The sequence below is a fragment of the Bacillus rossius genome, chromosome 7, assembly GCF_032445375.1.
Source record: "Bacillus rossius redtenbacheri isolate Brsri chromosome 7, Brsri_v3, whole genome shotgun sequence".
In the NCBI taxonomy this organism is placed as follows: Eukaryota; Metazoa; Arthropoda; class Insecta; order Phasmatodea; family Bacillidae; genus Bacillus; species Bacillus rossius.
The window spans coordinates 5,590,303-5,617,998 of NC_086335.1; the positions used below are offsets into that span (position 1 = coordinate 5,590,303).

Genomic DNA, 27,696 nt, shown 5'->3' on the forward strand with positions numbered 1-27,696 from the left:
AATTAAGGACTGACGCGGCACACATGACAAAGCAAACATCTCCATGCATTCACTGATATGAAAATGTGCCACTGTTCCGCCAATAGTAATTTATCGGCACATTTTTTATATTTGAATTTTGAATTATCATTTTAACAGTAATTTTATAGCTAAAATTTAAACTTGTTTTACTCACTGTACCCTCCAACTTAATCTTTGTTCGGCTGTTCCCTCGAGTCATTCCCAGTACAGTATCTGGGATTTTGCTGATCCTTTGCGAGACCAGCATCCTGCCTCATCTTCTCCCCGCCTCTGTGCGTGACCGGCTCCTGTTGCCGTGACCAGGACCGCTTTTCTCTATAGTTTCCCAGGCCAGCTCGTTTCTCATGCCCTGGCATGTCTCCAGGCTTCGTAGAGCTCATTTCCCACTGCCCCTGCAAGTATACACCTCCCACCTTCTCCTTAAGACTTCAGTGCAATGACCAGCCTTTAACCTCAATCTTTCTCAAGGACTGGCCACTGGTTTTATAACGTACCGCCACTGACCTCTAGCGGCGGAGTTGTCACTTACTTCCCCTGGGGGTTCGAGTTCTTGCTCAACACGCCTGCCCTCTAGTGACCCACACAAAAAATGTTCTGTTTTTCTCTTCACTCCACCAGTCTCCTCCATAAGCCCCATGCTTTTGAAGTAGTCTCGTTCGAGATGTGCGAGTCGACTTCTCTCTGTTTCGGCCACTCCCCAGTAGATAGCGCTGCGATCAGGCGCCAACTGCAGCGTCGAGCTCTCGAAGGTCTTTCTCGACCCCTCCCTCGGATGTTTTCGGAACCTTTCGGCCCTGAAGCCGAAGTATCCCCCCCCCCCTTCTTTCAAGGCCTAATGCCTGATTTAATTAAACGTCACAGGTGCATGCCGGGGACTTCTTGGCGCGACTTCCGACTGACTGCATCGTTCTCGGCCGTTTCCTTCTTGATAGGCCAGCGCTCAGAGAGATTCATCTCCGACATTGGCATTAAGATGTAGTCGCCTCGAAAAGGGATGTTTTTCCAAGTATCGAATTAAGTTATTTTTTTAATCAGTCAGCCGGTGTTAATAGTTCATAGTTTTTTTTTTTAATTATGAATGCTTCCACGTCTACCGCGCTAGTTTCGCACCGAGTTTCGTGGGCACCTCGGTGAGACACCTCCTGATTCCAGAATTAACACTGATACGCCCCTCGTGCCCTAAAATTATATTATTTCAATTTAATAAAAAGCCTAGGAAACAGCTGAGCAAAATTATAGAGAAAAATACAAGCATTACCAGAGGGGGCACGAGGTGGTGAACAAGACAATTTTATACTCCCTGCACACAGGCAACTTGGGAGCTGGTTTATTTAAATAGGTTTTGTTTTGGCTTCCCAATAAAAGATATTAGCAAGTAATAAAAGGAGGGCCGGCCCGAAATTATTAAAACATGTTAAACTATACATTTAACAATAAAAAAATACATGTTATATTGGTTATGTTCGTTTACTCATTACTATTACAATTTCACATATTTGTATTTGATAAGTTCGCTATGGCACTGCTCGCTGGTCTTCGTTTAAATAATTTGTTTTGTTGCCGGTAGGGGGAAGTTATATCACCCGGGGCTTCAAGTTGTACATCTGGCCGGGAGGAAGCTCTTCTTAGAGAGAAATGAAGCAGGAGGTCCTGGACAACAGATGGGTGCAATTTCGGCGCCCAAATGTTGGACCCTGTCTGAAACACATGCCGAATTCCAAACGAATTAAACCTGCTTCCAGACAGTCAAACACAGTCGGCGCGAAAAGGCCAACAAACACGAATTCGGGGAGGAATAATAGACCGAAGTGACTCACCAAACAGGGTGTAGCTCCAGGGCTCAGGAGATGTCTCGCGCCGACATCAGAAAGGCGCGGAACGAGAAATGCGCGGATGACGCGGCAGAAATCAACATTTAGTAAAATAATAAAAAGTTAATAAAAATTGAACTAAGACATGACTTGTTTTCTAATCACTACTACTGACTGGCTACTACTGAAATTTTAAGCTGGGATCACATCCCTTAACACAGCTGACTACATTCCTTATTCCCACGAGTTCGCCGTTGCCGCGAAAAGCCTCTTAACCGAGGTGACGCCGAGAAGACGCGGTAAGTAGCCGAAGTCAGAGTACTAAGTGCCGCCGTGGCGGACAAAGCTCCTAATTAAAACGGGCAGTAGGCCCTAGGGAAAAGGAGGGGGAAGGTTCGGCTCTGGGCCGAAAACGTCCGAAGGTGACCGAGTGGTCGTAAGCACGACTTCAGTTGTTCACGCCGAAAGGCGACTGCTGCGGTCTCTACCGGCAAGCACAGAAAGCAACAAACAATCGACTTCTACAGGCCGCGAGGAGGAAGCATAGTCAGCCATGGTCAGACAGTGCTGTACTCTGGCGGCCTAAAGGGAAAGATGGAGAGGGGGGGGGGGGCTAGCAAGCTCGCCAATAGGTGTCATAAACTTAACTCTTTGTGATTATTATTATGAAGTTAAATGATGATTAATATTTTTACTTAGCTAACCACATCATTCAATTATTAAATTATCAAAATTATGTTTGTTTCCTTTTGTAACAATTCAGACCTATGTAGTAAAATTAATCGAAGCACGCCTATAGACGAAACTGCATTTTTATTTATTAATATAAAGTTACCGATCCACAGTCTCCACAGTGTTTTCAGGGAGGCGTTACCATTCTTTGCCTGGCCTTTAGTGTCGCCTCTGAGGTTCCATGTTTTATTAGTCTGTTTCTTTTTTAAATCCCAGTCATTTCCAAAGTAAATTATTATTTTATTTACTATATACATTACAGACACCAAAGGCCATAACACCACCGAGTGAGTTAGTATTGCAAGTGAAAGGGAAAGATAGAAGAGAAAGATAGAGGAAGAGATGAGAGAGAGAGAGAAAGAGACAGCGAAGACAGAGAGTGAGTGTGAGAGAGAGTAAGAGAGGCAGAGTAGAAGTGAATGTGAGAGAGTAAGAGAAAGATAAAAAATGAGAGTGAGTGTGAGAGAGTATGAGTTTGGGGCTGGGGGTTTACACACGTGTGTGTGTGTTTCTCTCTTGAGACAAGGAACTAATGTGGATGTCTGATTATTACGCAGCTCTTCAGCAATAGCGTGATGATCGATCGAGCGAGTTGCTTACACACAGGTTCACTAGATGCTGGGACATTTAGTTCTGTCCAGTCTCTTCCTAAGCATGTTCGCCGTTAGACCTCCAAGATCTCTTAGGGCTCTCAGCCACTGGGTGCTGCCCAGTGTTATAATCAATCCCTTGACCCTCGCCACACAAGCACGACACGTAAGAGAACATGGCCACTGACTGAGGCCCTCCTCCATAGAGATATAAATATGTAGCTACACTGTCATTGCGTAATAATACTTACATGTAAGCAACCCTGCCTATTCAACACAAAGGACATCTTCACATCTACAAAAGTGGAATTATGTACCTACAAGATAACGATAACCAAATTATAAAGCTGACATACCAAAACTAGCATTATATATTTTTTCCCAAGCTTATTTATTTATTTGTAAACAGAACCTGCCAAACTCGGGAATACTCGACTGTGTAGATTCTACAAACAGCCAATGGTTTGTTAGACATAGCTGTCCAGCCAAGGATGGGAACCTGCCTGCGTGGATGTGGAAGCCCTTGACGGTGGCGTCGGGGCCGGCAGCCACCACCTTGACCGGGGCAGGCCTCCTCTCGCCCGGGTCCAGTGTCTCCGCGGCTCCGGCCTGGCTCACACCTGCGGCACACAGTCGCCCACACTCCAGTGGCTGCGCCGCTGTCACACACCGACTCACCTGGCGCCAAGCAGCCGCGGTTACTGCACAAAGACACACATGAGGAAAGGTTTCCCATTAGTAGTGTACAAATGGGGTTCCGGGCACTGACGCTGGCGCGTGTGCCTGGTGCCGACCGCCATCTTGGATTGTGACGTCACGGCCGCCATTTTGCATGACCTTGACCTAGACCTTTGACCATAAACATTAGCCCAAATTTAACCCAAAAAATCGCTAAAATTTCCATATTTGTGGGGAAAAAATCCCGCCAAAAATTCTCAAAAAATTCCGGATTTCGAAAAACCTCAAAAGTCATTTTGCCTTAGAAAGAACACGTATTCCATATATAGGCCATTCCAGGTCTACAGCCTCCGATAAGCCTCTGACATCATGGATTATGACGTCACCGTTGCAATATCCGTTGAAGCTGCAATCTTAAAAATCTATATTTATTATCCAATTTTAATGAGAAAAAATTTCTAAAATTATAAAAAAAATTAACTAATAAAATTTTAATAAAAATATTTTAAAAACATACTTATGCCATGGAGCTCGGAGTCCTCGGTTCAAACCCAGCGAGGGCAAAAATAAAAATAAAATGTCGTCAGGTCCTTCCTCCATGTAAACCACCGGCAGACTGACCTCCCACCACTTATGCCAAGGTATATATATCGTCAACTAGTATGATGTCATGTCCGCCATCTATAATAATCAGTAATTATTTCTGATTTTAATAAAAAAGGTCTAAAATTTATTTTCAAAATAATTAAAATTTAATAAAACATTACTTAAAAACGGTTGTTCCACATGTCGTTACGCTCGCCATCTTGAATTATATAAATGTTGCATGTTTCGTTACGCCCACCATATTGGATTCTAGACCGTTGCATGTTTCGTTACGGCCGCCATCTTGAAAATCTGTAATTTTAATGCTATAAATTCCAAAAAAATTCTAAAATATAGTTTAAAAATTGCCTACTTCAAATGTTTGGTTACTTAAACCATTTGGTCCTCGGTTCGATTCCTGACGAGAGTAAACCAGTAATTTATTAATATATTAAAAAATTATCAATAAAAAGTAATAAAAATTTCTTATACCACACAATTTTGAATTACGTCACCACTGTATCAATTATCATTAGGGGCGCCATATTGAAAATATTTATTTATTATACAATTTTAATGAAATAAGTTCAAAATTCATTAAAAAATAACTTATTAATAAACTGATTGATTAGATCGATTCCCGTCCTTGGTTCGAAACTGGTAAGAGCAAAAAATATAAAACGACAGATCCTTCCTCCACAGAAGCCACCTACCGACTGACCTCCCACCACCAATACCAAGATATATATCATCAGCTAATATGACATCATGTCCTCCATCTTGTCTTCGTCCGCTGAAGGCCACCATCTTGTTTTCGTCTGCTAGAGAGAGAGCCATGTTAGTGTAATTTTCGGTTCACCATACCTTTGACCTCGACTGTTGGCATTGAACTTTGACCTTGACCTTTGACATTGACCTTGAACTTTGACCTTGACTTTGAACATTGACCTTAACCTTGAAATTTGACTTTGACCTTGCCGAACATCTTAGATCCGCCATTTTGTGTTCTGTACTCGCTACTAGGAGCGATAGTTAACATATATCACCTGCTAGAGGACATTGCCACCATCATGTTTACGTCTGCTGGAGGATGCCATATTGTGTGTGTGTATACTTGTCTGATAGAGTGCATTACCATCATATTTGTTTAAGTTTTACCCGCTAAAGTGCAGTAATCATTTATTATTACCGAGGTGCCACACCATCTTGAAATTTGGGCACCATCTTGGAATTGTGTAATTATTTAGCTAGAGATTCGGGGGAAAAAAAAAACAAAATTTATAAAAAAATCCACTCATTAAAGTAATTATTGATTCGATCGATTCCTGTCCTTGGTTCGATCCCTGGCCGATGCAGAAAAAAATATTTTATGTAAAAAATAGTTACTTCAATAAATCATGTTCAAAATCCTAACAGAGACTTAAAATCCTTTACTAAAAGCCTCCAGTAAGCAATTATGACCACCATCTTGGAAAATTGTATTTATTGACTTATAAATTCGGGAAAAATTCCAAAAGTCACCGAAAAAATCGCAAATTAATTTACATGTTGAATCGATGGATTTCTGTCCTCAGTTCGATTCTTGACCAGTGACAGGTGTAACTAAATATTAAATAAATTTAATATTCTGTTTTCCATTACCTTTTATAGATTTTATTAATCATTCACTCTACGAAAAACTTAAGACAATATACCTGTCCGATGAATTAAAAATGTCGCATTACCTATCATGTAAGTCTAGTTTATTGATACTTAGAATAACCTCTAAACCGTTCATGTACAAAGCCATCCATACATATAGACCAAGCATCTTCGGACCGCGAGACCAGGTCATAAACAATATCAGACATATAGACCAGTCTTATTCGAACCTCATGACCTTCCTCGATGTCAGCTAATTATATTCAATTAAACCAATGTAACATGTTTTATGCTTACAAGAAGACCAAGAATCCCTGAAAAATGATTTATCAAGACAAATAGGTTATGGACTAGTAAACATTCAGAGATACAACAGATTTGAATACGTGCATTTAACTAAACGTCACACATTCAACAAAAAGACACACTGAACATACAGTACACACAGTACACACAGGAAACGAAATGAACACAAAGTACACAAAGTACACACAGTACACACAGACAGCGGAATGAACACACAGTACACACAGGAAACGGAATGAACACAAAGTACACACAGTAAACGGAACGAACACGCAATGTTCACGCAATTGACGCGCAATACACGCAATGTACACGCAATGTGCACAATGAATACACAACGTTCACGCAGTTCAAGCATTTAATGAAAAGTGTTGGAAAGTGTACTTATATGAACAACCTCTTTGGATATATCGATTGTTGTCAATAACTTAATTCGCTCCAATAATTTTTCTCTCTTGTGTTTACGTATGTCGGCCAATGTTTGTGTTCTCATATTTCAGATTACATGCGTTTATCATTAGTATATTATGGCCTTTTTCTTTTTTTTTTCCACTGTTGCCCTAAATTCCCATCGAAAAGGAAGCACAATCGGAAGCACAATCATCGAAAAAGGAAGCACATTTAACGAAAAGAATGCTACATTTTCACAAACATTCAACTCAGCAGGATGCAATCACCAATTTTACGTAGAATATAATGTCTCCAAAGATGGCAGACATGACGTCATACTAGTTGACGATATATATCTTGGCATAAGTGGTGGGAGGTCAGTCTGCCGGTGGTTTACGTGGAGGAAGGACCTGGCGTCAATTTTTTTTCCTCGCTGGGTTTGAACCGAGGACTCCAAGCTCCATAGCGTAAGTATATGATTTTTTTAATATTTTTATCAAAATTATATTAATTAAATTTTTTTATAAATTTTAGAAATTTTTCATTAAAATCGGATAATACAATTCAAGATGGCGGCCATAATGGAAATTGCAACGGTGACGTCATAATAGAAGATGACGGTCGTAACGGAAATTGTAACGGTGATGTCATAATACATGATGATATCAGAGGCTTATCGGAGGCTGTAGATATGGATGCTTAAGCCTATATATGGAATAGGTGTTCTTTCTAAGGAAAAATGACTTTTGAGGTTTTTCGAAATCCTTATTTTCGAATTGTGAAATTTTTTGACGATTTTTGGCGGGATTTTTTCCAAAAAAAAGGGGGGGGGAATTTTGGCGAATTTTGGGTACATTTTGGTATATTTTGAAGGTCAAAGGTCAAGATGGCCGCTATGACGTTAAAATCCAATTTGGCGGTCGGCACCAGGCACCACGCGCCAGCACCAGTGCCCGGAACCCCATTTGTACACTACTCCCATTTTATGGCCAGACGCTGCCTTAACTGTCGTGTCTGATAATCTACTCTTCATCGATCTCTAGGCACAGCTATGGCGCCCGGTTTCACAGGCGCGGTTAGATAGCCGTCACCGTCTATGTCCATTTTGATACGATCATAGCACTTGGTTGCCCCGTGCGCAGCCTACCATTACTCTGTTTCCTCACTTAGTCCCCCCCCCCCCTTCGGTCCTTCCGTGGAGATGCCCTGCGTCCGGACCGTGATTCATCCGTGCGACCACCGTACATCCTCTATTGACCAAAGTTGGAACAACTTAGTTTTACCCTGCACCTACTTTCAAAGTCTGTATGTCCTATCTCGGCCCCTTTTGGCAAAAACTTCAGGTGCCCAATGTTTTTTTTCCTAACCTAAGTTAAAACTAAGTGTGTAAGGGAGGGGTCTAGGTAGGGAAGACTTTAAGTGCGTCTCAGGGCAAGCCCTATACGCTCTAAACATGCGGGTTTTTAACCATGCAGAAAAGGTCACGTGCATCATGTGCTAGGAGGGGATTGGCCAGCCATGGCAGACGTTTTCGCCATGACTAACTCCCCTCACTCTTAATTCTAGACTAAAACTAGATAAGTTGGGCCCAGGTAAAACCTCCATAGACAGAGGGAAAACCCTGGGCACATACATGCGGGATGCAAAGGTCATGCATTATTACAAGCAGGTGGATTACAGGAATAGAAGGATGGTCCTGGAAGAAGAGTGGGGCGTGGTAGAAGTTCTACTATGCAAGGGGTGGGGCACTTGGACTTTAAGTCCGCATTGGTTTGGTCAGGTCTGGTCTTTTGGGGGCGGCTTATGCCGTTTCCCGTCGTGCTTGCGGTGCTTGGCACACGCAAGACCGCGGTGAATTAAGGGAGGGGGAGGGGGGATTGTGGAGGGGAAGATGTTTAAAGGGGTGGTGTGTGAAGGGGAAAGGAGGGTGTGAAGGGGGGAGGAGGGGGTGAAGGGGTTGTGTGTGGATGTAATACCCCAAGTGTCTTAAAGAATAATTAAATAAGTAGGTAAAAAGATTTGGAAACTCTGAAAACTGGGGCCCTCAATTAATAACTATAAAAGTCAACAACAGAGGCGACACTAGGAGTAAACAAAGAAAATTTAGAGACTCCCTACGAACACTTGGGAGAAAAGGGATCGTTATTATAGATTAATTAAATAAAAACAACAGTTACGTCTATAGACTTCCTTATTTTATTAATCATTGTTCTTTCTTTTTTTATAGATTAAATTTTCCTTTGTAACATCTGTTTTTCATTGATAACTGATCTTACAAAAATTCCTCACAATTACACTTAGTATATTATATTCTTTAACTTTATTTACGAGAGGGCCGGCCCTAAATGTTTTACAAAAATTACAATATTTAAAGAAATGAATGAAATTAACATCGCTAATTTTAAAGGTTGTACATATAGTCCTTGCAAAACATCATATGAAGTTCCTCGATCTTTAACTGTCCGCTGTCTTAACTGGGTTAGACTATTTTTGAGTTCATAAAGAAAATGATTGAATGATACGGTTATCACCCGGGGCTGTAGGTTGACGGTGATCGAGGTAGTAGGCCTAAAGATGAAGGATTCTGTTCAGGATCCGACTCAAGAGGTTCTGGCAGAGGATTTTGGTTGCCCCAAACTTGGAACCCTGTCTGAAACAGAATTCCAAATACCAAAGAATCAGACCTGTTTCCAGACAGTATACTTAAATGGCGCAAAAGGCCAATAAAGGGAAATTAAAGGGGGGATGCCGTCAAGACTTACCAGAACAGGGTGTTGGTCCTGGCGCTCAGGAGAGGGCGTCTCGTTTCGGAAAACCCGAACCACGATGCGCGGTAGACGCGGAATTCTTCGTGATTTAAAGAAAAAATATAAATAAATATAAAAAAATTCTAAGTTTCTCTACTGTTTTACTAATCTACTGACTGGCTAATCTAAATTTTCAGATAGGGACTTCATCCCTATAGTCTGAGAAGACTACATAATACAAGATGCGATGCCGATAATTCGCCGAAGATCGCAGTTACAAAAGGTACCAGTCAGTCAGAAGGCGCGCACCGAAGTCCCTTCAGCGCGGGATATCGTCAGTATATCATAAGCGCGGGATCTCTAAAGAATGGGAGGGGGGTTAGGCTCTGAGCCGAAAATTACCGAGCCCACCCGAAGTTGTCCGGCATAAAAAATATTATTTCTTACTGGAGTGACTGCGCGACTGAGGCGCTATCTTTTGGTGGCGAGAAGTACTAATAAATCGACTTGTGGCCGACGAGTGTGTCACTGCTAGGGGCTTATGGAGCAACCAGTGTTGCCACCTAGCGGCCCGAGACATGAGGAGGAGAAAGGTTGTCGTTACCTCCGCGCGAACGCGCTGGTGTCGGCGCTGTCGACGCCCACGAGTGGCGTTAGTGACCACAGCCGTGGCTAGATGTCGTTAAAGACCAGAATCGTATCTGCGGCTGTCAAGCCTGATATGGCCTTGAATTCGGTTACCGCCCCCAGGAGTTCACAAGCAGTCATCGCTCCTGGCTTCAATTCTGAGAATAAAGGGTGGGGGAGCAGAGGGGGGGAATGGCTTCAAAACACGCATGGTCTGTGGGACGCAAGGCCCACGGGATCCTCCTGTCGTGTCTAGCTGCTAGTGAACCTTATACCGATTCGTGACAGAGTTAGCAGGGCTCAGCACTGCTCCACGAACCTGCTGTATGCAATTCTAGTCACGCAGAGAAATTAAGTTACTAGCCTCCGACGTGCTATAGGCGGGAGAAATATTAGCCAGACTGCTAACCTAGCATTAGGCTGGGGAAAAAAAATCAGCTCGCCTCTGAGAACAGAGGCTGAGGGCCTGGTCGTAAAGATATAAGATGAGTAAAAAAAAAAAAATTTCCAAAAATATTTGATAGCAAATTTTTAAATAAAACGTGCCTAAATCCCTAATACACGGCACATGGAGGGGTGTGTAGGGGTGTGAAGGGGAGGGGAGGGTGTGAAGGGGTGGGGAGGATGTGAAGGGGTGGGGAGGATGTGAAGGGGAGGTGTGTGGAGGGGTTTAGGAGGTGGGAGGGTGTGAATGGAGGGGTGGGATGAGAAGGGGAGAGGAGGGGTATGATTAGGAGGGGTGGTGCAGCGCTCAACTGACGGGCGTTTTCGAACCGACAACCTTACGATTCGCCGCTGACCGCTCAGCCACGAGGCCGTGACAATGACGAATGGGAGCACGGTGGGCACCCTGTTTAGGAGAGGGAAGGGAGGGAAATTGAACAAAGCCTCCGCACTGGAGCTGAACAAGGAAATTACAACAGGACGTAAATACAACCAAGATAATATGAGGAAAAAACGATAAAAATAAATCCATTTACTGTTCGGTTCTGGTGGGACAAGAGCTGTGTCACCAAGAAAACAGAACACCATTTAGTTTTCAAGCCAAGATAGCCGCGGACAAGACAACTTATATGCACCAAAAAGGTGCGAATAGTTTTGAGTGAATGCCATTAAAAGGTAAAAGTAGTGGTGAGTTTTAAGCACGATTATTAAGAAATTTATTCTTATTATATATTTAACTTTAACTCCTAAATGACCCATTTAATATATTATCAGAATGCATAGGGCTTATAAAGAGAATATAGTTTACTATGGAAACCACACTTTTTTCTCTGAGAACATTGGACGAGACAAAAATAATTATTTAAATAATAATACAAGTACTCATACTTAAAAAGTATTCACCTAAACTAAAAAAATAATGATAATATTGTTTAAACCACTGATGTGTGAACGACTTACATTTATGCAGACAATCCTGACAAGAAAAAACCAACCACAACCTTAATACCACTAAAACCATGTTATTCCAAAAAAAATATCAATTTTATTACAGTTTTACTTGGCGTGGAAATTAAGTTATTTCTGCTTGGCAAGCAGGCAGTGGAAGACAATGTTTTTTTTCTTCACATAATTAAAACAATGTATATAGATAACAGGCAGATTTCCAGGTTTGCAAAACACCTGGCAATTTGTTCCTGGGAATAAGCAAGTTAACAGGAAAAAATATTATTCTGAGATGAATTTATTTTCTGGTTTGTCCAGAGACCACGCCACAATATGTGAGCCTGGAAGTGAGTTCATACCGGAGGGTGGACTTAACCAAACTATGAAAAAATAATCAAACAGGAACCGAGATTTAAAAAAAAAACGAAAAGCCAAAAGAAAAAAACTTAATAGCATCAAATCAAATGAAAAAAAAATTAAAGAAAAAAAATTAGTTTTGGCACTCTCACTTACTACTATAAAGGAAAGAAGTTATTGTGACAAAGACATGAAAGCTTGATTATAAATAAAAGCATTGTAAAAACAACATGGAGACAAAACAGAGTCAGTGGCAAAGCCATTCCCTGTCAGTAGTGAGCTTTCTGTGCCATTACAAACTTAGAAGTTACTAGAGCCTGAACAAATAAGCCAAATATATTGAAGAATGGTAAAGTTAGGAAGGATTTTACATTACACACAGAAACTAGTTAGTGGCAATGACACACTCCCATCGTAGTACGATACCAACTTCACTTAACACCCACTTGTTACAAGAGCCAAGCACCAATAAGCAAGAATTCTTGAAGAATAGTAAAAGTAGGTAGAGTTTTATATTATGCACAAAGACTAGTGCCATGGTAAACTCCGATAATAGTTGGCTTCCTACAACTCTCGCAACTTGTTAGAACAGCCAAGAACAAGTGAGCCACAGTTATTTAAGAATGGTAAAAGTATGTAAATTTTATACTTTGCACATGGACAAGAGCCAATGCCACTCGCCGATAAAATAATGCTAGGTACTACTCTTATCAACTTACTTGTTACTAGATCCAAGCAGAGATAGGCCATGGTCGAGGTGGTAAGATTTTATACTATACACAAAGACTAGATGCAATGCCACTACCCGGTCGTAATGGGCTACCTAGTACTCTTACCAATCACCTTATTGCTAGAGCCAAATAAATGAACTATAGTTATTGAAGAATGGTAAAGATATATTGGGGTTATTTATGACAAACAAAAACAAGAGGTGTTGCCACTCCCCGATTATATTTGGCTTCCTACTGATTTTACCAGCCCACTTGTTACTAAAGCAGTAGATGTATTTGGTTCATTCTGGGACACCGGAGGACAGAGGGGGATTCGGGGATTTAGTAGATGGAAAATACCGATTCAAGGACAGGCGCAGGATCCAGGAGCCGACCTTGAACTTTGACCTTTAACCTTTAAGTTTGACCTTGACCTTTAACTTTGACCTTGACCTTGAAATTTGACCCTGACATTGAAATTCGACCCTGACCTTTAGCATTGCGACCCTCGATGTTGCCAACCTCTTGGATGACGTCATCTAATCCATGCTAATCCATATGCCAATCTATGCTAATCCGTATGCTAAACTATGCTAATCCGTATGTCAATCTATGCTAATCCGTATGGCAATCTATGCTAATCCATATGCTAATCCATGCTAATCCATCCGCCATTTGGTATTCTAGAAATTTCCACCAACTTCGAATCGTGACGTCACCGTTGCACTTTACGTCACGGCCGCCATCTTGGATACGAATTTTTTTCCAAACTTCAACTTTCGAAATTCGATGTAAACATCAGCCGCCATCTTGTTTCGTCTGCTGGTGGCCGCCATCTTGTTTCGTCTGCTGGTGGACGCCATCTTGTTTTCGTCTGCTGGAGGCAGCCATCTTGTGACGTCATATAGTTCTGTTGGTCGCCACCAGGTAGCAGCAGGGATTATTTTATTTTTTTCTTTAACTAAAATATTTTCAGTGCCGAGGCTGGGATTCGATCCATGGGACGTGAAAACGTCCAGGATGTCGAGGTTAGAAAGCAGGCACCTTACCAACCAGACCACGAGACCAATTGGGATATAGTGGAATAAATAATCTATATATGCTACATACTGACGGCAAGTTTATGATAAATGGGGGGAGGGGGGTTTTGCCTTCCTTAATGCATACCTAAGGCACCACATTTGAAAATAAAAAATTATTATACAGCCGCCATCTTTAATTCCAGCACAGACTACCAGATGGTGCCAAATTCAAATATTAGTTAGGGAGTCGGCAGACAGGTGTCGCACGCCGCCATCTTGGTTCTCAAGTTGGCTGGTATATGTGGGGGTGCGGCGGTTGTCCTAAAATCGTTTGTCCTAAAGCATTTATCCTAATTTCGTTTGTCCTAAAAATTAGGACAAACGACTTTAGGACAAACGACGTTAGGACAAACGACTTTAGGACAAACGACTTTAGGACAAACGAATTTTAGGACAAACGATGGAACAGCTTCAAAATATTTTTACTCTGAGTTTTAGGACAAACGACTTTAGGACAAACGTCTTTTAGGACAAACGACGGTTCCAGTATCGATAAATCCTTACTCTGAGTTTTAGGACAAACGACTTTAGGACAAACGACATTAGGACAAACGACTTTAGGACAAACGACATAAGGATAAACGACTTTAGGACAAACGACATTAGGACAAACGACTTTAGGACAAACGACATTAGGACAAACGACTTTAGGACAAACGACTTTAGGACAAACGACTTTTAGGACAAATGATTTTAGGACAAACGTCTTTTAGGACAAACGACGGTTCCAGTATCGATAAATCCTTACTCTGAGTTTTAGGACAAACGACTTTAGGACAAACGACATTAGGACAAACGACTTTAGGACAAACGACATAAGGATAAACGACTTTAGGACAAACGACATTAGGACAAACGACTTTAGGACAAACGACATTAGGACAAACGACTTTAGGACAAACGTCTTTAGGACAAACGACTTTTAGGACAAATGATTTTAGGACAAACGGCATTATGAAAAACCAAGTTAGGACAAATACCTTTAGGACAAAAAACTTTGAGTCAATCTATTTTATTTAAAAACCACAGAGCATGTGAGAACTTACAGTAAAAGAAAACGTTTGAAAAAATAGTGTTATATACTGGGGAAATACTTTACATTCTATGTAAAAAAAATTCAGCGTTTACGATCGTTACAATTTTTAGACATCTAGGAATAAACGACTACGGTTTCAACGACCTAAATCTGTTTTTTTTTTTTTGCCATCTTGGATTCGCCATATTTAAATAGAGCGCCCCACTCATTATGATGAAATTTTCGTCTTGACCGCCATATTGAATTTTTCTGTTCCACTGGAGGCCGCCATCTTGGATGCCATCGACTTTGTTTCTGTTCGTTGTTCCTAGATAGCGCCAGCAACGCTCTTGATTTTTTTTGTTCTTCTGGAGGCCGCCATCTTGGATACCGTTGACTTTGTTTCTTCTGTTTGTTCCTAGAGAGCACCAGCCTAGTTCTTTATTTTTTTTTTTTTGATCTTCTGGAGGTCACCATCTTGGATACCAAGGACTTTATTTCTGCTGTTTGTTCATAGAGAGCGCCAGCGTCGCTCTGATTCATCACATACATAAGGCCGATGTTCCATTACCTACCATAGCTATTATGGTCCTTATCGACATATTAAATTTAAATTTTTTAACAAAATACATTGGAAGCGCTGTGATTCGAACCATTGCAGCTCTGATCTCTAGGTTGGAAAACATAAGCCTCTAACCGCACGGCCATCGAGAAATTTACCAAACTGAGAATAAAATAAGGTATATATAAAAATAACATGCATATTCGGACTTGTAATTTTTTTGATTTGAAGTAATAATAGCACCACCTGTTCGAGAGAGAACCACCATCATGTATTAAGACGTAACTGTAACAACTATCGTTACGGTCACAATCTTGAGTATCCGTAATTGTTTTGTTAGAAAATCGGGAAAAAATTTAAAAATCATTAAAAAATTAATCAATCGAATTAAATAATAAAAATATTAAAAAACACCGTTGCACTTTTCGTTACGATCGCTATCTTGAAAATACATATTTTAATGCTAGAGATTCAAAAAAAAATTACTTATTAGAATAGGTACTGATTAATTAGTTCGATTCCTGTCATTGCTTCGAAACTATTAGAGCAAAAAAAAAACAGATCCTTCCTCCACGAAGCCACCTACAGACTGATCTCCGCCACCAATAGCAAGGTATATATATCGTCATCTGGTATGACGACATGTCCACCATCTTGTCTTCATCCGCTGGAGTCCACCATCTTGTTTTCGTCTGCTAGAGTGTGCTGATACCATTCTGTTCACCATAACATTGTCCTCAACTGTTGGCATTGTACTTTGACTTTGACCTTGAAATTTGACCTTGAAAGTGAAATTTTACTTTGACCTTGAAATATGATTTTACCTTGACGACCATCATGGATCCGCCATTTCTCGTTCAGTACATGCTACCAGGAGCTACAATATGCTAGAGGTCATTGCCACCATCTTGTTTTCGTCTGCTGGAGGACACCATCTTGTGTGTGTACTCGTCTTATAGAGTACATTACCATCATACTTGTCTAAGTTTTACCCGCTAGAGTGCAGTAATCATTTATTATTACTGAAGTGCCTGCCATCTTGATATTTGGGCGCCATCTTGGAATCGTGTAATTATTTAGCTAGAAATTCTGGATAAAATTACAAAATTCATCAAAAAATTCACTCATTATAGTAATGATTGATTATATCAATTCCTGTTCTTGGATTTGATCCTTGGATGATGCAAAAAATAATTTTATGGAAAAAATAATTATTATAATGAATTATTATCAAAGTCCTAAAAGAGACTTAAAATCATCTATTACCATCATCCTTTAAACCATTAAGACCGCCATTTTAGATATTTGTATTTATTGACTTATTAGTTCGGGAAAAATTCCAAAATTCACCGAAAAAATCACACATTATTTTACATATTGAATCGAAACTTTCTTCGATCTAGGAACGAAGCTGAAAAAAAATTTAATTTAAATACCAGAAAATTGTCAGCTTCGAGAAATAAAACACCGCCAAGTTCTTTTACAAACATAATATTTATTACATAATTTCTATCCTACTAAAGGATCACTTGCGAAAGCCAGCAATCTTATAAACATTTAGCCCTGCATAGACGTGAAACGACTAATTCTTAGCTCCAACAGCTCCAACTGCTCCAAAGGCTCTAACAGCTCCAACAGCTCCAGATGCTCCAAATGCTCCAAATGCTCCAAATGCTCCAACAGCTTCAAATGCTACAAAGGCTCCAAATGCACCAAATGCTCCAAATGCTCCACAGGTCCAAATGCTCCAACAGCTCCAAATGCTCCAAATTCTCCAAATTCTCCAAATGCTACAAATGCTCCAACTGCTCCAACAGCTCCAAATGCTCCCACTGATTTCAATTACTTTTTTTTTTATCGAACTTGACATGATTACATGCATAACTTCTATTAGTATACATTTTGGATGTCAGTGGTGACTTTTTTTACACCTTCTAGTTATAAATTTATTTAGATATGAGCTTTCGAGAAATGATAAAGTACATTTTTAAAAAATCTTAATTTTTCTTCAAGTTTATACACATGCAATTAATGGAAACCATTATTTTATGTAGCTAGCTTCCCTCAGTTCTTTAAGTATGAAGGATATTTCTTTGATGCTCGAATAGTTTCCTGCACAAAGCGAACCATGTAGAATTCTTAGCCTGTCAACCAATATGTTATGATCTTCCCATGAGGTATAATCAATCTCTCTGCTACGTTCATCTTCCGTGTATGTTTATAATAAAAATGATTATCCCTGGTGTCTTCTGTTTCAACACCAACCAAATGGTCACTTTCGTCATCGACCAGTGATTATCACAAGCTTGATTAGGATAATTTATTTTGTGCCGGAAATTAGGCATTTCGTCACCTTTTTTTATTTTTCTAAAATTTTAAATTTTTTCTGGAAATCTTATTTTTTTTTAAATTTATCTGGTTGTTAAGGGGGTGATTTACTCTTTGTTAGGCCGCTGTACGCCACGTGTTTAAACTTTGTGCCAGTGGACCGAAGACCCTTTTCCGATGGGGCCTATCTGATATTTTGCTGTCAAATGTGGACGTGGGCAGCCCAGTTGTAATTTCTCTCGCCTGCAGTCACGTCCCGAGTATGTAATTTTATTTCTCTTCATGACCAAAATTGCATAGAGTGGCTTCTGGGCTGCAAGCTGCTACTTCTTAAAGGCCTGCTGAGAATAGCAAGTCTCGTCACGAATGGGTCTCCAGTGGACCTGTGTTCCCACCTTGGTGGCTATTTCTGTCACCCCATCCTCTCACTCCACCTCACATTTGTTCTGAGAAATCAAGTCGGGAGCAGTGACCTGATGTGAACTTAGCCAAGACGATGGGCTAATTCAAGGACTTTCTCCCTGGTCTTACAGAGACTTCCACGACATCTAGCAGCAGAAAAAGTAACCGCGGGCCTGATCGCCAGCGTGTATAGCACACCCTCTTGACACCTGGTGGAAAGTCAGCACACCGCCTCAATTAGTTCCAGTTTACGCCGCTAGAAAGCAGCACCGCAGCGCTATAAGGCACTATGTTTCTTCTCGCGGCCAGTAGAAGTCGATTGTTTGTTGCCTTCTGTACTTGCCAGTAGAGAGTGCGCATGTCTGTGTTCTTGTCACGACCGCCTCGGACTCCTTCGCATGTTTGCGGCCATGAGCCGAACCTTCACCTTCTTTTTTCCTAAGGCCGACCACCCGATTTAATTAGTAGCTTTGACCGTCATCGCCAGGACACAGTACTCTGACCTCGGCTGCTGACCACGTCTTCTCGGCGTCCTCTGCGCTAAGAGGCTTTTCGCGGGAACGGCGATTTTCGGTTGCATAAAAGATGTAGTCAGTTGCTTAAGGGATGTGATCCCATTTGTACAGTAGCCAGGCAGATGTAATATTTAGAAAAAGTCATGTGTAGTGAAATTATTTTTTTTTATTCTTTAAAAATTAGTTTTCCTAACTCACATCCGCGATTTCTCGGTGCGCGTCATCCTGATGGCGCGAGACACCTCGGAGGCCCTGTTTCCACACCCTGTTTGGTTAGTAATACGTTTTTTCCCCCTCCCCATATTCCCATTTGTTGGCCTTTCGCGCCGAATGTGTATGACTGTCTGGAAGCAGGTCTAATTTATTTGAATTTGACTTGTGTTTCAGACAGGGTCCAAGTTTCTGGGGAGAGAAATTGCTCCCCGCATGATCTTCGGAACCTCCAGCCAATTTCCCCCTTTAGAAGAGTTTTCCTCTCGGTCCGACGTCATCCTGGGAAGACCCGGGTGATATGAGCTATATATATTTTTTGCTTGCATGGTAGGAACTAAATTCATTAAAAAGATACCAGCGAGCAGTGCTTTAAGAACGTAATCCTCAAGAACATGTAAAATCAAGGAAACTAATATATATGTAATCGTTGGGAGAATCAAATTTTGGTGCTATACTTGAAATTTTGTTAATGTAATAATTTGTTTGTTAAGGTGTAATATGTATTGTTTTAAATAATGTAGGGGCTCTCCCTTAACTTTGTTAATTACTAAGATCTTTATTATCATGTCGAAATAATGCTTAAACAAAACCTTTTAATGATAAACCAGGAAAACCTATAGACCAAATTATTTATATAGTGTATTAATTTATCATATACCTTCTTCTACCTAACGATCCACGAACTCCCAAGTAACTAGAGTGCAGGGACTGTAAATTTTGTCTTGTTCACTGGCTCGTGTCCCCTCTGGTAATTAACTTTAATTTTCTTAATATTTTGCCCAGCAGTTTTCAAGGTGTTTTTAATTAATTTAAATTAATATATTTTTTGGGCACGAGGGGCGTTACAATTTTATTACGTCATTTCCATCATTTTGATCTCAAGCCACCATCACTGTCTTCGCTCTTGACCGTTTTAGGTGCTTCAGCACAGTACTCAATTATGTCAGCATCACAAGCTTGAACAGGAAATTATTTTTATTACGTCGTTTCCATCGTTTAGGTCTCAAGACACCATCACAGTCTTCGCTCTTGCATGATTTAGGTGCTTCAGCACAGTACTCATTCATGTCAGCCTTAGATTTGTCAGCACAGTCATCGATCATGTCAGCCTCAGATGTGTCACCACAATCTTCAATAATGTCAGCTTCAGATGTTTCATCACAGTCTTCGGTCTTGTCAGCTTCAGGTGGTTCTCCATCTTTCACATTTTCATGGAGACGACTATATATTGATGTAAATATATTTTCATTTCTAATGAGGTTTCTACTTTCTTCGTTTGTTTTTTTTTGAAATTATTGTCTTGATATATATCAGTATTTTTAGCATTAGCTTTTTTACATTCTTCATAATCATTATTGTCGTCTAATATTCTGCCTTCGTTCCTCTTCCACGATGTTGAAGCACATTCTTCGTTATCTTTATTCATCTTAGTTATACAGTTCTTGCAATGTCTATCCAAGTAATATCTTCAACCAAAGGATTTATGACACTGACTGCAATTATATGGTTTTTGACAAGGACCCAAATTAAACTCCTTCTCTCATGTCGTTTAGCATTCTTTCTCAAGGTAAACACCTTGCTGCAGTATCTACAGTGATGTCGTTTTGATACAGCTACAGGCAACGAACCAGGGTACATGTTAGATTCTGCGACTAATGGCAGATGCAAACTAAGAGTTTTAAATTAAAACCATTACTTAAATAGAATTTTTTAAATATTTCGTCAGCGAGAGTTAAATTATCTCATGCAAAAGTACTGGTTGTAAGTAGTTATGCTTTTCAACAACAGATGATGCCACGTGTTGCTGCAGGTAGATAATATTTATTTCTTTTATGCGGGATGCGGATGTTCACTAACGATCGCAAAAGAAGGATGGCTTTGCTAGACTCAAAGGAGAAGGAAGTTTGTTCATCCAGTTAGTGTTTCTCAGATTTCTCAGGGCATATTATTATTTGACTGAATAATGATTTTTTTTTAAATTCTACCTGATAAAAATATTGCAAGTGGTGATTTAGTAGCAGAAATTCACTAATTAAATTTAACCTTGAATATAATGACATGTCTCATTAAGAGTAAAACTCCTTCATGGAGAGATCGGTTTCTCAGAAATAACCAGAAGCACTTGGAGAAACCATAGGAATGATCGCAAGCACACGGAAAAAACCATCACAATATTGACAAGAATAATTAGGAGCACACGGAGAACACCATCAAAATATTGACAACGATAATCGGGAGCACACAGAGAAAACCACCACACATTTTCTTTCATAAATTACAAAAAAAAAAATTAATAAAATTAAACAAAAATTACAAAACATACAAAAACTGATTCTGGCTTGGACTAGAACTCTATCTTTGCTCAATAATGAGAATTTCATAAGCTAGCAGAATCAGTTTTTTTATATTTTGTAATTTTTTTTTTAATTTTTTTTTGTAATTTATCAAAGAAAATGTGTGGTGGTTTTCTCCGTGTGCTCCCGATTATCCATGTCAATATTATGATGGTTTTCTCCATGTGCTCCTGTTTTTTTCCGTGTGCTTGCGATCATTCCTATGGTTTCTCCAAGTGCTTCTGGTTATTTCTGAGAAACCGATCTCTCCATGAAGGAGTTTTACTCTTAATGAGACATGTCATTATATTCAAGGTTAAATTTAATTAGTGAATTTCTGCTACAAAATCACCACTTGCAATATTTTTATCAGGTAGAATTTAAAAAAAAATCATTATTCAGTCAAATAATAATATGCCCTGAGAAATCTGAGAAACACTAACTGGATGAACAAACTTCCTTCTCCTTTGAGTCTAGCAAAGCCATCCTTCTTTTGCGATCGTTAGTGAACATCCGCATCCCGCATAAAAGAAATAAATATTATTTACCTGCAGCAACACGTGGCATCATCTGTTGTTGAAAAGCATAACTACTTACAACCAGTACTTTTGCATGAGATAATTTAACTCTCGCTGACGAAATATTTAAAAAATTCTATTTAAGTAATGGTTTTAATTTAAAACTCTTAGTTTGCATCTGCCATTAGTCGCAGAATCTAACATGTACCCTGGTTCGTTGCCTGTAGCTGTATCAAAACGACATCACTGTAGATACTGCAGCAAGGTGTTTACCTTGAGAAAGAATGCTAAACGACATGAGAGAAGGAGTTTAATTTGGGTCCTTGTCAAAAACCATATAATTGCAGTCAGTGTCATAAATCCTTTGGTTGAAGATATTACTTGGATATACATTGCAAGAACTGTATAACTAAGATGAATAAAGATAATGAAGACTGTGCTTCAACATCGTGGAAGAAGAACGAAGGCAGAATATTAGACGACAATAATGATTATGAATAATGTAAAAAAACTAATGCTAAAAACACTGATATAGATCAAGACAATAATTTCAAAAAAAAAGAAGAAGAAAGTAGAAACCTCATTAGAAATGAAAATGTATTTTCATCAATATATAGTCGTCTCCATGAAAATGTGAAAGATGGAGAACCACAGCTGACAAGACCGTAGACTGTGCTGAAACATCTGAAGCTGACATGATTGAAGATTGTGGTGACATATCTGAGGCTGACATGATCGATGACTGTGCTGACAAATCTAAGGCTGACATGATGAGTACTGTGCTGAAGCACCTAAAGCGGTCAAGATCGAAGACTGTGATGGTGGCCTGAGACAAAAACGATGGAAACGTAATAAAATAAATTATCCTAATCAAGCTTGTGATGGTGACATGAATGAGTACTGTGCTGAAGCACCTAAATCATGCAAGAGCGAAGACTGTGATGGTGGCTTGAGACCAAAACGATGGAAACGATGTAATAAAATTAATTTCTTGATCAAGCTTGTGATGCTGACATAATAGAGTACTGTGCTGAAGCACCTAAAGCGGTCAAGAGCGAAGACAGTGATGGTGGCTTGAGATCAAAACGATGGAAATTACGTAATAAAATTGTAACGCCCCTCGTGCCCAAAAAATATATTAATTTAAATTAATTAAAAACACCTTGGAAACTGCTGGGCAAAATATTAAGAAAATTAAAGTTAATTACCAGAGGGGACACGAGGCAGTGAACAAGACAAAATTTACACTCCCTGCACTCTAGTAACTTGGGAGTTCGTGGATCGTTATGTAGAAGAAGGTATATGATAAATAAATACACTATATAAATAATTTGGTCTATAGGTTTTCCTGGTTTATCATTAAAAGGTTTTGTTTTAGCATTATTTCGACATGATAATAAAGATCTTAGTAATTAACAAAGTTAAGGGGGAGCCCCTACATTATTTAAAACAATACATATTACACCTTAACAAACAAATTATTACATTAACAAAATTTCAAGTATAGCACCAAAATTTGATTCTCCCAACGATTACATATATATTAGTTTCCTTGATTTTACATGTTCTTGAGGATTACGTTCTTAAAGCACTGCTCGCTGGTATCTTTATAAAGAATTTAGTTCCTTCCATGCAAGCGGAAAATATATATAGCTCATATCACCCGGGTCTTCCCAGGATGACGTCGGACCGAGAGGAAAACTCTTCTAAAGGGGGAAATTGGCTGGAGGTCCCGAAGATCATGCGGGGAGCAATTTCTCTCCCCAGAAACTTGGACCCTGTCTGAAACACAAGTCAAATTCAAAACGAATTAGGCCTGCTTACAGACAGTCATACACAGTCGGCGCGAAAGGCCAACAAACGGGAATATGGGGAGGGAAAAAAAACGGATTACTCACCAAACAGGGTGTGGAAACAGGGCCTCCGAGGTGTCTCGCGCCGACATCAGGATGACGTGCACCGAGAAATCGCGGATGCGCGTTAGGAAAACTAATTTTTAAAGAATAAAAAAAAATAATTTCACTACACATGACTTTTTCTAAATATTACATCTGCCTGGCTACTGTACAAATGGGATCACATCCCTTAAGCAACTGACTACATCTTTTATGCAATCGAAAATCGCCGTTCCCGCGAAAAGCCTCTTAGCGCAGAGGACGCCGAGAAGATGTGGTCAGCAGCCGAGGTCACAGTACTGAGTCCTGGCGATGACGGTCAAAGCTACTAATTAAATCGAGTGGTCGGCCTTAGGAAAAAAGAAGGGGAAGGTTCGGCTCATGGCCGAAAACATGCGAAGGAGTCCGAGGCGGTCGTGACAAGAACACAGACATGCGCACTCTCTACCGGCAAGTACAGAAGGCAACAAACAATCGACTTCTACAGGCCGCGAGAAAAAACATAGTGCCTTATGGCGCCGAAGCGCTGCTTTCTAGCGGCGTAAAGGGGAACTAATTTAGGCGGTGAACTGACTTGCCACCAGGTGTCACGAGGGTGAGCTCTGTACGCTGGCGACCAGGCCCGCGGTTACTTTTTCTGCCGCTAGATGTCGAGAATGTCTTTGTAAGACCAGGGAGAAAGTCCTTTAATTAGCCCATCGTCTTGGCTAAGTTCACATCAGGTCACTGCTCCCGACTTGATTTCTCATAACAAATGTGAGGTGGAGTGAGAGGAAGGGGGGACAGAAATAGCCACTAAGGTGGGAACACAGGTCCACTGGAGACCCATTCGTGACGAGACTTGCTATTCTCAGCAGGCCTCTAAGAAGTAGCAGCTTGCAGCCCAGAAGTCACTCTATGCAATTTTGGTCATGAAGAGAAATAAAATTACAAACTCGGGACGTGACTGCAGGCGAGAGAAATTTCAACTGGGCTGCCCACGTCCACATTTGACAGCAAAATATCAGATAGGCCCCATCGGAAAAGGGTCTTCGGTCCACTGGCACAAAGTTTAAACACGTGGCGTACAGCGGCCTAACAAAGAGTAAATCACCCCCTTAACAACCAGATAAATTTAAAAAAAAATAAGATTTCCAGAAAAAATTTAAAATTTTAGAAAAATAAAAAAAGGTGACGAAATGCCTAATTTCCGGCACAAAATAAATTATCCTAATCAAGCTTGTGATAATCACTGGTCGATGACGAAAGTGACCATTTGGTTGGTGTTGAAACAGAAGACACCAGGGATAATCATTTTTATTATAAACATACACGGAAGATGAACGTAGCAGAGAGATTGATTATACCTCATGGGAAGATCATAACATATTGGTTGACAGGCTAAGAATTCTACATGGTTCGCTTTGTGCAGGAAACTATTCGAGCATCAAAGAAATATCCTTCATACTTAAAGAACTGAGGGAAGCTAGCTACATAAAATAATGGTTTCCATTAATTGCATGTGTATAAACTTGAAGAAAAATTAAGATTTTTTAAAAATGTACTTTATCATTTCTCGAAAGCTCATATCTAAATAAATTTATAACTAGAAGGTGTAAAAAAAAGTCACCACTGACATCCAAAATGTATACTAATAAAGTCATGCATGTAATCATGTCAAGTTCGATAAAAAAAAGTAATTGAAATCAGTTGGAGCATTTGGAGCATTTGGAGCTGTTGGTGTAATTGGAGCTGTTGGAGCATTTGAAGCATTTGGAGCTGTTGGAGCATTTGGAGCCTTTGGTGCTGTTGGAGCAGTTGGAGCATTTGTAGAATTTGGAGCATTTGGAGATGTTGGAGCATTTGGAGCTGTTGGAGCATTTGGAGAATTTGGTGCATTTGGAGCATTTGGAGCATTTGGTGCATTTGGAGCCTTTGTAACATTTGGAGCTGTTGGAGCATTTGGAGGAGTTGGAGCTGTTGGAGCTAAGAATTAGTCTTTTCACGTCTATGCAGGGCTAAATGTTTATAAGATTGCTGGCTTTCGCAAGTGATCCTTTAGTAGGATAGAAATTATGTAATAAATATTATGTTTGTAAAAGAACTTGCGGTGTTTTATTTCTCGAAGCTGACAATTTTCTGGTATTTAAATTAAATTTTTTTTCAGCTTCGTTCATATATAAAAGAAAGTTTCGATTCAATATGTAAAATAATGTGTGATTTTTTCGGTGAATTTTGGAATTTTTCCCGAACTAATAAGTCAATAAATACAAATATCTAAAATGGCGGTCTTAATGGTTTAAAGGATGATGGTAATAGATGATTTTAAGTCTCTTTTAGGACTTTGATAATAATTTATTATAATAATTATTTTTTCCATAAAATTATTTTTTTGCATCATCCATGGATCGAACCAAGAACAGGAATTGATATAATCAATCATTACTTTAATAAGTGAATTTTTTGTAGAATTTTGGAATTTTTTCCAGAATTTCTAGCTAAATAATTACACGATTCCAAGATGGCGCCCAAATGTCAAGATGGCAGGCACTTCAGTAATAATAAATGATTACTGCACTCTAGCGGGTAAAACTTAGACAAGTATGATGGTAATGTACTCTATAAAACGAGTACACGCACAAGATGGTGTCCTCCAGCAGACGAAAACAAGATGGTGGCAATGACCTCTAGCAGGTGGTAGCTCCTGGTAGCATGTACTGAACGCAAAATGGCGGATCCATGATGGTCGTTAAGGAAAAATCAAATTTCAAGGTTCAAGGTCAAATTTCAAGGTTCAAGGTCAAATTTCAAGGTCAAGGTCAAATTTCAAGGTCAAGGTCAAAGTTCAAAGTTAAGGTCAAATTTCAAGGTCAAGGTCAATGTTCAATGTCAACAGTTGAGGACAAATTTATGGTGAACATAATATTATACTATCATGGTATCAGCACACTCTAGCAGACGAAAACAAGATGGTTTTCTCCAGCAGATGAAGACAAGATGGCTGACATGACATCATACTTGCTGACGATATATATATATACCGTGCTATTGGTGGCGGAAATCAATTTGTAGGTGGTTTCGGTGGAGGAAGGATCTGTTTTTTTTTTCGCTCTAATAGTTCCGAATCAAGGACAGGAATCGAACTAATTAATCAGTATTCTAATAAGTAACTTTTTTTCTCGAATCTCTAGCATTAAAATTATGTATTTTTAAGATGGCGACCGTAACGAAAAGTGCAACGGTGTTTTTTAAGATTTTATTATTTAATTCGATTGATTAATTATTTAATGATTTTTAAATTTTTTCCCGATTTTCTAACAAAACAATTACGGATATTCAAGATTGTGATCGTAACGATAGTTGTTACAGTTACGTCTTAATACATGATGGTGGTTCTGTCTCGAACAGGTGGTGCTATTATTACTTCAAATCAAAAAAATTACAAGTCCGAATATGCATGTTATTTTTATATATACCTTATTTTATTCTCAGTTTGGTAAATGTCTCGATGGCCATGCGGTTAAAGGCGTATGTTTTCCAACCTAGAGATCAGAGCTGCAATGGTTCGAATCACAGCGCTTCCAATGTATTTTGTTAAAAAATTTAAATTTAATATGTCGATAAGGACCATAATAGCTATGGTAGGTAATAAAACATCGACCTTATGTGATGAATCAGAGCGACGCTGGCGCTCTCTATGAACAAACAGCAGAAATAAAGTCCTTGGTATCCAAGATGGTGACCTCCAGAAAAACAAAAAAAAAAATAAAGAGCGAAGCTGGCGCTCTCTATAGACAAACAGCAGAAATAAAGTCCTTGGTATCCAAGATGGTGACCTCCAGAAGAACAAAAAAAAAATAAAGAGCTAGGCTGGCGCTCTCTAGGAACAAACAGCAGAAACAAAGTCAACGGCATCCAAGATGGCGGCCTCCAGTGGAACAGAAAAATTCAATATGGCGGTCATGACGAAAATTTCATCATAATGAGTGGGGCGCTCTATTTAAATATGGCGGATCCAAGATGGCAAAAAAAAAAACAGATTTAGGTCGTTGAAACCGTAGTCGTTTATTCCTAGATGTCTAAAAATTGTAACGATCGCAAACGCTGAATTTTTTTTACATAGAATGTAAAGTATTTCCCCAGTATATAACATTATTTTTTCAAACGTTTTCTTTTACTGTAAGTTCTCACATGCTCTGTGGTTTTTAAATAAAATAGTTTGACTCAAAGTTTTTTGTCCTAAAGTCATTTGTCCTAACTTGGTTTTTCA

General features: G+C 39.6%; 1 protein-coding gene across 2 annotated transcripts in view; it reads right to left on the reverse strand.

Annotated features, from left to right (window-relative positions):
* LOC134533652 (protein HBS1) overlaps window positions 1–27,696 on the reverse strand; it is a 257,049-nt gene that overhangs the window by 92,191 nt on the left and 137,162 nt on the right. For both annotated transcript variants that reach the window (XM_063371189.1, XM_063371188.1), the window contains exon 5: window positions 3,658–3,774. In XM_063371189.1, the coding sequence (XP_063227259.1) occupies window positions 3,658–3,774 (117 nt within the window). The remainder of the gene's footprint in view (window positions 1–3,657; window positions 3,775–27,696) is intronic.